The sequence below is a fragment of the Peromyscus leucopus genome, chromosome 8b, assembly GCF_004664715.2.
Source record: "Peromyscus leucopus breed LL Stock chromosome 8b, UCI_PerLeu_2.1, whole genome shotgun sequence".
Taxonomy (NCBI): Eukaryota; Metazoa; Chordata; class Mammalia; order Rodentia; family Cricetidae; genus Peromyscus; species Peromyscus leucopus.
Genome location: NC_051086.1, coordinates 2,052,250 through 2,066,120, shown reverse-complemented (window position 1 = coordinate 2,066,120; position 13,871 = coordinate 2,052,250). Strand labels below are relative to the sequence as shown.

Below are 13,871 nucleotides of genomic sequence, written 5' to 3'. Positions count from 1 at the left end.
TACCTGCCTCTGCCTCCCAGGTGCTGGGATTAAAGGTGTGCGCCATCATACCCGGCTCTCTTTTTAAAAACTTTAAAAATTACATTGTGTGTGTGTCTTGGTTTATTTTCTATTGCTGTGAAGAGACACCATGACCAAGACAACTTGTAAAAAGAAAAGCATCTAGTTGGGGGCTTGCTTATAATATCAGAGGGTCAGTCCATGACCATCATGGTGGGAAGCAGGCAGCAGATGGGTAGGCGTGGCACTGGAGCAGCAACTGAGAGCTCACATCTGATCCATAAGTTGGAGGCAGAGGGCAAGAGACTGAACCTAGCTAGTGTGGGCTTTTGAAACCTCAAACCCCACCCCTGGTGACACACCTCCTCCAACAAGGCCACACCTCCTAATCTTTCCCCAAACAGTTCACCAACCTGGAACCAAACATTTAAATATGAGCCTATAGGGGCCATTCTCACTCAAACCAACACTGTGTGTGTATGTGTGTGTGTGTGTGTGTGTGTGTGTGTGTGTGTGCTCTCGCACTTTCGAGTGCCCACAAGCAAGCCATAGTGCATGTGGGTATCAGAGAACAAGCAGCTAGAGCCAGTTGGAGCACGTGGGTCTTAGGGGATCAGCTGAGGTCATCGTGCTCGGTGGCTAATGCCTTTAACTGGGCCATCTCATCAGCTCTTGAAGGTCAGTCTCTTGATTCTTACATGGCTTCACATTGCTCAACAATGACATTAACTTGAACTGGGTGGGTAAAAGAGAAAACACTGGATTCTGAGGTTTTCTGTAGCAGAAGGGTGTTGCCTGTAATCACCCTCAATATTCTTCCATTTTCAGTGTTGTTTAAGTCCAGAGGCAGAAACTCAGGTGACAAGTCTTTATCATCAGTGTTGGACCCCAAAGAGCCCAAGAAGGTGAACGGACAAATTGCTCGTCTCTAACGAGGCTCTCAGGGACTATGGCCCTAGTGGCCATGGAAGCTCCTCTGACGAGCTTGTTCCGTGACTCCTTCAGATGGCCTTCTGGTTCTGAGGGCTGAGGCCAGGCTCCAGAGCCTCCTGTATACAGCCCAACAACACCAGTGACACTTCCCCCACCCTCAGATCAACGACTTCCGGCCAAGTAAAAAAAATGATGCAAGCCCAACACTTCTGGTGACATCGAGGACTGCCATCTGCTCTCAGTCAGGTCAGTAGGACTTGATATTGCATATGGGAGATGGAACCTTCCAGGGACACCCCTTAGTTTTAAGTGGAACCACGTTAACAGTCTTGAGGTCACTGGCCATTCTTTATAATCACCCATTCTAACCAGCGTCTGTCTTGCCAGTTCTGGGATCCTGACTGTGGAGAGTCCAGGTTGGCCAAGTTTCTGCCCAGACCTCTGATTCATCCTTTCTGCTCTAATCCTACAAGTTCAGCTCAGTGCCCCTAGCCAAGGAGTCCTGGTTTAGCACTTGGAGGTGAGTTCTGTAGACATGAGGCTAAGAGCAGCACAATGTGATTATCAGTCTGGGAGTGGTTTTGGATGAGGCTAATTTGGTCTGCAGAGCAAACAGGAATTTGTGATTTGTTCAGATTAGAGAGGATGGAGAGTCCATGTTTCCTCCAAAGCAACATGGTTAATCATACTGATAACATCGATAATACTGGGAGTTAAATGCTTGCAACCTGCCAGCATCTATGGCAACCACTCTGTGTGGGTATGTGTGTTTTTTGTGTTTTTATATTTTATTGTTAATATAGATTAATTGTATAAAATTGGTTTAATTGTGGCAGTTTTACACATGTATAAAATATACTTTGATGACATATAATTCATCTCATCTTTTACTGACTTTTTTGTCCCCTCTGGTGTCCCTGTCCCTTGAAGTAGGTTCCCTTCTACTTTAATGTTTTTATTATTATTATGCATTAATTATTAAAAATAATGTTATTAATTAAAATTTAAAAACAGATACAATCTCTCTCTATAGCTCTGGCTGTCCTAGAACTCACTCTGTGGAGCAGGCTGCCTTCAAACTCACAGAGATCTGTTTGTCTCTTCCTCTGGATTAGTGAGATTATAGGTTTGTGCCACCTTTTTTAACCTAGATTTCTCATTTGAAAAGAAATGAAGTCATGTGGTAGGAAGCACTTGGAAAGCAGAGGCAGGTGGATCTCCATGAGTTTGAGGCCAGCTTGGCCTACAGAGCAGGTTCCAGGACAGCCAGGGCTTCACAGAGAAACCCTGTCTGGAAAAACAAATCCAAAACCCCAAATAACAAACAAATAGAAATGTAGTTTTTTTTGTTTTTGTTTTTTCCTGATTCTTATTTTTTAATAAAACACCACAATGTATATACACACCATAATTTTTTGTCCATTAATCCATCGATAGACTTCTAAATAAAATTGCTTGTATCTTAGGCTGTCCTTAGACTACTATGTAGCTGATGACCTTGAAATCCACACCCTCCCTCCTAACTCGGCTAGATTTCTTATGTCTGTAAATTTTTTTTTTTTTTTAGGTTTTTTGAGACAGGGTTTCTCTGTGCAGCTCTGTAGGCTGTTCTGGAACTTGCTCTGTAGATCAAGTTGGCCCTGAACTCAGTGACCTGCCTGCCTCTGCCTCCCAAGTGTTGAGATTAAAAGTGTGCACTACTACCACCAGGCTATATCTGTAATTTCTTAAAAATCACACTTTTATTTTATTTTCTGGGGACTGGAAAGATGGCTCAGTGGTTAAGAGCACTGGCTGCTCTTCCAGAGGACCCAGCACCCACATGGCAGCTTGTAGCTGTCTACCTCCAGCTCCAGGGAATCTGACACCCTCACACAGACATTCATGCAGGCAAAATACCAATGCACATAAAATAAAAATAATTTAAAAAATTATACTTTTAAAAACCATTAGGTGGTCAGGCATTGTTATCATGTTACCCATGAACTTGGGAGGCAAGGTCAGGAGGATTCTAAGTTCAAGGCCACTCAGGACAACTTGGGGAGAACCTGTCTTAAAGATCAAAAAGGGAAAAAATGATAGAAAGTTCAATCAGCACACATTGCTGACCAGGAACTTACTGTCATAATCAGTCCAACATCCTTCCTGAGATGCACAACCCATACACACACAACCCCCCCACAACCCATACACACACAACCCCCCCCAAAACCCATACACACACAACCCATACACACACAACCCATACACACACAACCTCCCCCACAACCCATACACAAACAACCCCCCCACAACCCATACACACACAACCCATACACACACAAACCCCCCACAACCCATACACACACATCCCATACACACACATTCCATACACACACAACCCATACACACACATCCCATACACACACAGCCCATACATATACAACCCATACACGCGCTGGCTCACGGTGCTGAGGAAGAAATGAAGGCACCGCAGGGAGCAAAGGGCTCACACTTTCACTAACTCCTCTCACCTATTTCCCTGTAATTTTAGTTGTCCTGTCTTCACCCGTACTCCCAAGTTTCAGGATTTAATCATCAGGTGCCTGCTCATCGTCCAATGAGAGGCAGCAACCAGTCCAGCGTCTCCGAGTTCCTCCTCCTGGGACTCTCCAGGCAGCCCCAGCAGCAGCAGCTCCTCTTCCTGCTCTTCCTCATCATGTACCTGGCCACTGTCCTGGGAAACCTGCTCATCATCCTGGCCATCGGCACAGACTCCCGCCTGCACACCCCCATGTACTTCTTCCTCAGCAACCTGTCCTTTGTGGATGTCTGCTTCTCCTCCACCACTGTCCCCAAGGTGCTGGCCAACCACATACTCGGGAGTCAGGCCATTTCCTTCTCTGGGTGTCTCACACAGATGTATTTCCTTTTCATGTTTGTGGACATGGACAATTTCCTGCTGGCTGTGATGGCCTATGACCGGTATGTGGCCATATGCCACCCCTTACACTACACAACAAAGATGACCCATCAGCTCTGTGTCCTCATGGTGGCTGGATCGTGGGTCACTGCCAATCTGAATGTCCTATTACACACCCTGCTCATGGCTAGACTCTCATTCTGTGCAGACAACATCATCCCTCACTTCTTCTGTGACATCACTCCCCTCCTGAAACTCTCCTGCTCAGATACACACCTCAATGAGCTGATGATTCTTACAGAGGGAGCTGTGATCATGGTCACCCCATTTGTCTGCATCCTGGTCTCCTACACCCGCATCACCTCTGCTGTCCTGAGAGTCTCATCCCCAAGGGGAAGATGGAAAGCCTTCTCCACCTGCAGCTCCCACCTGGCTGTGGTCGGCCTCTTCTATGGCACCATCATATCCCTGTATTTCAACCCCTTATCTGCACACTCATCTGAGAAGGACACCGCAGCCACCGTGCTGTACACAGTGGTGACCCCCATGCTGAACCCTTTCATCTACAGCCTGAGGAACAGGGACTTGAAAGGGGCTCTACGCAAAGTGGTCCAGAGAAGGACTTCTTCTGTTTAATGAGAAGATTTGGACTGATCCTTGTTTCCTATCACATTTCCAAGTTGAGCACAATTCAGCAACTGGACTGTGTTGGGCTCAGTCAAAAACAATTGTTTCATTCACCAGGTGCATGAATGTATTTACCAAATAATGGGACTTGGTCTCGCTTTTGTTTGTTTCTGGGGTTCTAGGTCAGAGCTCTTCCACTGAAATACATTCTGTAGCATTCATACTAAACTTTAAAATTATTTTGTGTGCCAGTCAGCTTGTTACTTTTTGTCTGCCTGCCTGTTTGTCTGTCTGTCTATGCTTCATGTTCATACATGTGGTATATGTTTGTGAATGTGTGAACTGAGGACAGAGGTCAATCTTGAATGTCATTTCTCAGGAGCCATACACCTTATTTTTGAGACAGTGTCACTCATGGGACCGTAGGCTCATTAATTAGGCTCGACTGGCTGGCCTGTGCGCCCCTGGACTCCACTTGGTTTCACGCCCTCAGCCCTGGGATTACAAACACACTCAACTGTGTCCTGCTTCTGTGTTGGTTCTGAGGATTAAACTCAGCCCCTGGTGCTTGGAAGGCAAGAACCTGACAGACCAAACTACCTCCTGTCTGAAGTAAGGTTTACTTTTGAGCTAAGTGTGGTGCGGTACACAGAGGCAGGTGGGTCTCTGTGAGTTTGAGGCCCTGGTCTATATAGCGAGTCCTAGGCCAGCCAAGGCTACACAGTAAGACCTTATCTCAAATATAAACAAGAAAAAAATGTTTAAATGTTTTTGTTTTTATTTAAATGTGTGTGTGTGTGTGTGTGTGTGTGTGTGTGTGTGTGTGTGTGTGTGCGTGCGTGCATGTCATGGCCTGTAATGTGGAGGTCAGAAGACAATTTGCAGGAGTGAATTATCTCTTTTCAACTGTGTGGGTTCCAGGAATCCAGCTCACAGAGTCAAGCCTGTGGCGAGTGCCTTTATCCACTGAGCCATCTCACCTGCCTCTAGGAGATGGTCCTGTCTTAAGAGTCTGTAGGAAGATATGTGTAACATGTGCAGTTGAACATTGTGATCACCTAGGAATCTATTATAGTGTAAAATCTCCGTATTGAACAAGTAAGCTGGAGCTCTGCAGGGCGGGGTAACAGTGAGATTAAGAAAACATCTGAGGTGTTTCTAATGGGCAATCTTCATATGTGTCCTCCATTATGGTCTTCCTAGAGGTTGGGCCACAAAAGCACCTTTTGTGAAATATGACTACTACCATCAATAAAAGCATTTCAGAAGCCTCAGAGGAGACACGTCTTCAGGCCCCCAGAGATGAGGAGAACAAAAACCTGGGACCCTTTAGGAGCATCCCGATGGGCTGTATAACCTTAGGAGTGTACGTAGCTGAGGTCATGTATGTGGTACGTGGTAAAGAAACCAACATTCAATGTTCCTTCTGCTCAGACCCGCTGCCAGGCCTCTTCCTGTTCCCTTGTGGACCAAGCCCCACTTCCCCGAAAAACCTCTGCTTTTGTGTTCTCTCAGATCCATTATTTTTAGAGTTATCCCATCCTTTCCAGAAGACTTCAGCAGCTGGGTGGTTACAGGCTGTTGTGAGCCACCACATGGGTCTGGGAGTTGAAGCCAGGTCCTCTACAAGAACAGCAAGTGCTCTAACCACTGAGAACCCCCCCCAGCCTACATCTAACTTTCTGACTGTAGTGAGATCTGATCTGACAGCTAAGCCCGGATGACTGACTGATACCCTGGCGTTGCTAAAAACTGAGGGCCTTGGGTGTGCTGAGCATTCTCCCCACGACTTACATTCCAGCCCACTTTTATAGTTATCCTTTGAAATTGTTACTTTCTAGCCGGGCGGTGGTGGCGCACGCCTTTGATCCCAGCACTCGGGAGGCAGAGCCAGGCGGATCTCTGTGAGTTCGAGGCCAGCCTGGGCTACCAAGTGAGCTCCAGGAAAGGCGCAAAGCTACACAGAGAAACCCTGTCTCGAAAAACCAAAAAAAAAAAAAAAAAAAAAAAAAAAAAAAAAAAAAAAAAAAAAAGAAAGCATTACTTCCTCTCTCCATCCTGCTCTCAGTGGGATTTGCTAGACATTTCAGGCTGCCCTTAAACTACCAATTCTCTTCCTTAGCCTCCTGATTACTGGGATTGCAGGCATGTGCCATGACATGAGGCTTTGGTGTTTACCTTAAAAAAAAAAAAAAAGTGTGTAGCGGTCCACACCTGTATCCCAGCACTCGGGAGGCAAACACAGAAGGATCAAGAGTTTATGCCAGCCTCAGCTATAACAAATGTTTGAGGCTACTTCTGCTACACAAGATCCTGTTTCAAAACATTTGCAAAATGTAGTCAATGCAGTCCAGGTCTGTCATTTCTGAAAGGCCCCGTTGTTGTTAGTTTTTGCAATAAACTGACATACAGACCTCTCCTCTTCACTGCCCTGTAAAACAACGTCTCCACATCTGTTGTGGCTTCTGGCAAATGCTTGCCCTTCCTGACCCTGGACCATCACGAGTTACCGAGGGAAAACGTGTTGTGGGGTGTGCCGTTGTGCCTGCTGACACCCTCCAGTAGGTACTACTCCCTGGAGGCAGACCTTGCCTGCTGAGGCCCAGGAAGAACACAAGAGTGAGTATGAGAGGCAGCAGCTGGTGCCAAGAACTGGTGACCCACAGTTGACATGCAGGCCATTGACCGGAAAAGGCTAGAAGTAACGGCTCCTTAAAGCCACCGTGGCTGGGCTCCTCAATGCTTGTTTCTCCGGGAAATGACATAGTTCACCCTATTTTGTTTTGAGATGTGGTTTTTCTATGGATATTGCTGCCCGGGGGACCAGCCTCCAAGCAGCACAGGGTTCAAAGGGAAACCCACAGCATCGGTGCATGCTGGACTTCTCCATCTGAGAGGGTTAGGGGAAAAGACACTCACTCTCTTGACAGTTTCCTTCAGACCTTTCTCTATTCTTTTGCATTCTCTATTCTTTATTCTCCTGGTGATTTCCTTCTCTCTCTCTTGATGGTTTCCTTCCAGCTCTATCTTTTTTCTTGATGTTTCTAGTATAGTTCCTTCTAACTCTCTCATTCTTGATGTTTTCCTTCCCTCATTCTTGATGTTTTCATTGTAACTCTCTCTAATTCTATTTCTATTCTGTCCCTTACAGCTTATATAACCCAGCAAAATCTTTCAGGCAATATAAAAATTACAAAATGGTTATATTCTGTCTTTCAAATGAATGATTACAATGAATACAAAAACAAACAGTTAAAAATATTGTTTTCCATATCTCTTACATGATTAAACATTTTATATATTACAGGTGAAAAGCAAATTATCTTAAGAACCCACATACATTCATACCCAAGCTACTTGTTATAGATTAACTGTGTGGACAAGCAGGGTATTCTTCTCAGTCAGGTCTTTTACCGGCAGGCTGAGTTTTACAGTTACAAAGAAAGGGCCAATTACTTTATTACTGATATTGAAAGGTAATCTTACAAGGAATCTGAAAGGAATCACAAACCTAAACTTTTATATATGAAAAAGAATCAGGGAGGAGTGTGAAGAATCAGCGAGAACGACCCCTGGATGGACACCCCTCCCCCCACCGCCGCCATGCCCAAAAGAAAGGCTGAAGGGGATAAGGGGAAACAACGGAGATAAAGCCAAGGAGCCACAGAGAAGATCTGCAAGGTTGTCTGCTGAACCTGCTCCTCCAAAGCCAGAGTGATATGAATTCACATCACGCCCCCACGGTTGGGCATGGTTGAGCATGCCCGGGGGGATCTAGTCACTTCTGCCTAGTCATTTCCAGATCAAATATCTGGCGTGACCCGGACCCTGTGGCTTTGCGAGGTTGTGTGAAGTGCGCAATGCAACCACCTGATCTATGCGCATGCGTAGAATATCCACATGGGCCTGCGGCACAGCCTTTATAAGCCAGCGCCACGATTCCAGAGGCCCCCTTCACTCACGCATCTTTCCGTGCACATCTGTCCCTCTCCCTTATCTTTTTTTTTTTTTTTTTTTTTTTTTTTGGTTGTGGTCTGATTGTTCTTTATTTTATATCTAGAATCCACTTATGAGTCAGTACATACCATGACTGTCTTTCTGGGTTTTGGTTACCTCAGTCACGATGATTTTTTCTAGTTCCATCCATTTGCCTGCAAATTTCATGCTTTCATTGTCTTTCTCTGCTGAGTAGTACTCCATTGTGTATATGTACCACATTTTTTTCATCCATTCTTCCTTTGATGGGCATCTAGGTTGTTTCCAGGTTCTGGCTATTACAAATAGTGCTGCTATGAACATAGCTGAGCATGTATCTTTATGGTATGAATCAGCATTCCTTGGGTATATGCCCAAGAGTGGGATGGCTGGGTCTTGAGGTAGTTCGATTCCTAATTTTCTGAGAAACCGCCATACTGATTTCCACAGTGGTTGTACAAGTTTACATTCCCACCAACAGTGGAGGAGTGTTCCCTTTGCTCCACATCCTCTCCAACATTGGGTGTCATTGGTGTTTTTGATCGTAGCCATTCTGACAGGTGTAAGGTGGTATCTCAGAGTAGTTTTGATTTGCATTTCTCTGATGATTAAGGATGTTGAGCATTTCTTTAAATGTCTTTCAGCCATTTGTAGTTCTTGTTTTGTGAATTCTCTGTTTAGCTCTTTAGCCCATTTTTTAATTGGACTGTTCAGTATTTTGATGTCTACTTTCTTGAGTTCTTTATATACTGTGGAGATCAATCCTCTGTCAGATGTGGGGTTGGTGAAGATCTTTTCCCATTCTGTTGGCTGTCTTTTTGTCTTATTGACTGTGTCTTTTGCCCTGCAAAAGCTCCTCAGTTTTGAGAGGTCCCATTTATTATTTGTTGTGCTCAGGGTCTGTGCTGTTGGTGTTTTATTTAGGAAATGGTCTCCGGTGCCAATGCATTCAAGAGTGCTTCCTACTTTCTTTTCTATTAAGTTTAGTGTAACTGGATTTATGTTTAGGTCTTTGATCCACTTGGACTTGAGTTTTGTGCATGGTGACAGATATGGATCTATTTGTAATCTTTTACATATTGACATCCAGTTATGCCAGCACCATTTGTTGAAGATACTTTCTTTTTTCCATTGTATAGTTTTGGCTCCTTTGTCAAAAACCAGGTGTTCATATGTGCATGGATTAATGTCAGGGTCTTCAATTCGATTCCATTGGTCCGTATGTCGGTTTTTATACCAGTACCAAGCTGTTTTTATTACTATAGCTCTATAGTAGAGTTTGAGGTCAGGGATGGTGATGCCTCCAAAGGTTGCTTTATCATATAGGATTCTTTTAGCTGTCCTGGGTCTTTTGTTTTTCCATATAAAGTTGAGTATTTTTCTTTCCAAGTCTGTGAAGAATTGTGTTGGGATTTTGATGGGGATTGCATTGAATCTGTAGATTGCTTTTGGTAAGATGGCCATTTTTACTATCTTAATCCTACCTATCCATGAGCATGGGAGATCCTTCCATTTTCTGATATCTTCTTCAATTTCTTTCTTTAGGGATTTAAAGTTCTTATCAAAAAGTTCCTTCACTTGTTTAGTTAGTGTTATCCCAAGGTATTTTATATTATTTGTGGCTATTGTAAAGGGTGATGTTTCTCTGACTTCTTTCTCAGCCCTTTTATCATTTGTGTATAGGAGGGCTACTGATTTTTTTGAGTTGATCTTGTATCCTGCCACTTTACTGAAGGAGTTTATCAGCTCTAGGAGTTCCCTGGTAGAATTTTTGGGGTCACTTATGTATACTATCATATCATCTGCAAATAGTGAAAGTTTGACTTCTTCCTTGCCAATTTGTATCCCTTTGTTCTCCTTTTGTTGTCTTATTGCTCTAGCTAGAACCTCTAGTACTATATTGAATAAATATGGGGAGAGTGGACAGCCTTGTCTTGTTCCTGAATTTAGTGGTATCGCTTTGAGTTTCTCTCCATTTAATTTGATGTTTGCTGTTGGCTTGCTATAAATTGCTTTTATTATGTTTAGAAATGTTCCTTGTATTCCTGATCTTTCTAAGACCTTTATCATGAAGAGTGTTGGATTTTGTCAAAGGCTTTTTCAGCATCTAAGGAGGTGATCATGTGGTTTTTTTCTTTCAGTTTGTTTATATGGTGTATTATTACATTGACTGATTTTCATATGTTGAACCATCCTTGCATCCCTGGGATGAATCCTACTTGGTCGTGATGGATGATTGTTTTGATGTATTCTTGGATTCAGTTTGCCAATATTTTGTTGAGTATTTTTGCATCAATGTTCATGAGGAAGATTGGTCTGTAGTTCTCTTTCTTTGTTGCATCTTTGTGTGGTTTGGGTATCAGGGTCATTGTAGCCTCATAAAAAGAGTTTGGTAGTGTTCCTTCTGTTTCTATTGTGTGGAACACTTTGAAGAGTATTGGTATTAGTTCTTTGAAAGTCTGGTAGAATTCTGCACTGAAACCATCTGGTCCTTGGCTTTTTTTGGTTGGGAGACTTTTGATGACTGTTTCTATTTCTTTAGGGGTTATTGGTCTATTTAAATGGTTTATCTGGTCTTGATTTAATTTTGGCATGTGGTATTTATCCAGAAATTTGTCCATTTCTTCCTGGTTTTCCATTTTTGTGGAATACAGGTTTTTGAAGTATGATCTGATGATTCTCTGGATTTCCTTGTTGTCTGTTGTTATGTCTCCCTTTTCATTTCTGATTTTGTGAATTTGGGTGCTCTCTCTTTACCTTTTGGTTAATTTGGCTAGAGGTATGTCTATCTTGTTGATTTTTTTCAAAGAACTAACTCTTTGTTTCATTGATTTTTTTGTATTGTTCTCATGTTTTCTATTTCGTTGATTTCAGCCCTCAATTTGATTATTTCCTGGCGTCTATTTCTCCTGGGTGAGTTTGTTTCTTTTTGTTCTAGAGCTTTCAGTTGTGCTGTTAATTCATTGGTATGGGATTGCTCCATCTTCTTTATGTGTGCATTTAGAGCTATGAATTTTCCTCTTAGCACTGCTTTCATAGTGTCCCATAAGTTTGGATATGTTGTACTTTCATTTTCATTGAATTCTAGGAAATCTTTAATTTCTTTCTTTATTTCTTCCTTGACCCATTGATGTTTCAGGTGGGCATTATTCAGTTTCCATGAGTTTGTGGGTTTTCTATGATTTTTGTTGTTGTTGAGGTCTAACTTTAAGGCATGGTGGTCTGATAAGATACAGGAGGTTATTCCAATTTTTTTTTGTATCTGTTGAGATTTGTTTGGTGGCCAAGCATGTGGTCAATTTTTGAGTAGGTTCCATGGGGTGCTGAGAAGAAGGTATATTGTTTTGTGTTAGGATGGAATGTTCTGTAGATATCTATTAGGTCCATTTGAGTCATAACATCTGTTAGGTCCTTTATTTCTTTGTTAAGTTTCAGTCTGGTAGATCTGTCTTTTGGTGAGAGTGTTGTTTTAAAATCTCCCACTACTAATGTGTGGGGTTTGATGTGTGTTTTAAACTTTAGTAGTGTTTCTTTTATGAATGTGGGTGCTTTTGTATTTGGAGCATAATGTTTAGAATCGAGACTTCATCTTGGTGGATTTTTCCCGTGATAAATATGTAATGTCCATCCTGATCTCTTTTTGATTGATTTTAGTTTGAAGTCTATTTTATTAGATATTAGGATAGCTACACCAGCTTGTTTCTTAGGTCCATTTACTTGGAAAGCCTTTTTCCAGCCCTTTACTCAGAGGTAGTGTCTGTCTTTGAAGTTAAGGTGTGTTTCTTGTATGCAGCAGATGGATGGGTCCTGTTTTCTTATCCATTCTGTTAGCCTGTGTCTTTTTATAGGTGAGTTGAGACCATTGATATTGATGGATATTAATGACCAGTGATTGTTAATTCCTGATATTTTTTGTGGTTTTGTTGTGTTGTCCTTCTGTGGTGTATGTTGGTGTGGGATTATCTATTACTTGATTTTTCATGGATGTGTTTAGCTTCTTTGCGTTGGATTTTCCCTTCTAGTGCTTTCTGTAGGGCTGGGTTTGTGGACAGGTATTGATTAAATCTGGTTTTATCCTGGAATATTTTGTTTACTCCACCTATGGTGATTGAGAGTTTTGCTGGGTATAATAGTCTGGGTTGGCATCTGTGGTCTCTTAGTGTCTGCATGAGATTTGTCCATGATCTTCTAGCTTTCATAGTCTCTATTGAGAAGTCTGGTGTTATTCTGATGGGTTTGCCTTTATATGTTACTTGGTCTTTTTCCTTTGTGGCTCTTAATATTTTTTCTTTGTTCTGTGTATTTAGTGTTTTGATTATTATGTGGCGAGGGGACTTTTTTTTTTTTGGAACCAGCCTATTTGGTGTTCTGTAAGCTTCTTGTATCTTCATAGGTATTTCTTTCTTTAGGTTAGGAAAGTTTTCTTCTATGATTTTGTTGAATATATTTTCTGTGCCTTAGAGTTGGCATTCTTCTCCTTCTTCTATCCCTATTATTCTTAGGTTTGGTCTTTTCATGGTGTTCCAAATTTCCTGGACGTTTTGTGTTACGACTTTTTGTCTTTAGTGTTTTCTTTGACTGATGAATCTATTTTCTCTATCGTGTCTTCAGTGTCAGAGATTCTCTGTTCCATCTCTTGCAATCGGTTGGTTATGCTTGTTTCTGTAGTTCCTGCTCGTTTAGTCAGAATTTCTATTTCCAGCATTCCCTCAGCATGTGTTTTCTTTATTGTCTCAAATTCATTTTTCAGATCTTGGAATGTTTCTTTCATCTGTTTAATTGCTTTTTCTTGGCTTGATTTGTTTTCTTCCCATTTTTTGTTCATTTTTTCTTCCATTTCTTTAAGGGAGTTTTTTATTTCCTTTTTAAAGGAGTTTTTCATTTCCTCTTTAAAGGAAGTTTTTATTTCCTCTTTAAGAAAAGTTTTTATTTCCTCTTTGAAGGAATGTTTTATTTCTTCTTTAAGGGCCTCTATCATCTTCTTAAAGTCATTTTTAGGGTTGATTTCTTCTGTTTCTTCTGTCTTGGTATGTTCAGGTCTTGCAGGTGTAGAATCACTAAGTTCTGATGTTGCCATATAGGTCTTTATGCTGTTGCCTGTATTTTTGCACTGGCGTCTACTCATCTCTTCCTCTGTGCGGTGCAGGTGGTGTCTGTGTCTGAGAGTGCCTCTCTTGTTCTAATTTTTAGTCTTGGTTTAGTAGGGGTTCTTGGTTAAATTGGTGCTATTGGGCTATTTCTTCAGGGGCAGCTGATTTCAGTCAGTGAAGTATATACTTATGATTCTGGTGATCTGGTTTGGTGGCTGGGTAGCTCCTTCTTCTGTGTTCCCAGGTCACGTTTTGTTCATTTGTCAACTCCTCAGCTGATCTTGTTTCTTCAGACTTCAACCTGTAGGCATCTGAATCCTCTCCCCAGGTGGGTTTCAGCTGAG

The 13,871-nt window shown here is 42.3% G+C and overlaps 1 protein-coding gene across 1 annotated transcript; it reads left to right on the top strand.

Annotated features, from left to right (window-relative positions):
* The first annotated feature begins 3,327 nt into the window (after positions 1–3,327).
* LOC114680783 (olfactory receptor 1361-like) lies at positions 3,328–5,081 on the top strand. The gene has a single exon (XM_028853944.2). It carries the CDS (start codon positions 3,533–3,535, stop codon positions 4,469–4,471), a length of 939 nt encoding a protein of 312 aa, XP_028709777.1. The 5' UTR covers positions 3,328–3,532; the 3' UTR covers positions 4,472–5,081.
* Positions 5,082–13,871: the final 8,790 nt, after the last annotated feature.

What these genes read in the sequence shown, in the direction of transcription:
- LOC114680783 (XM_028853944.2), top strand. Translation starts at nt 3,533, where the DNA reads ATGAGAGGCAGCAACCAGTCCAGCGTCTCCGAGTTCCTCCTCCTGGGA.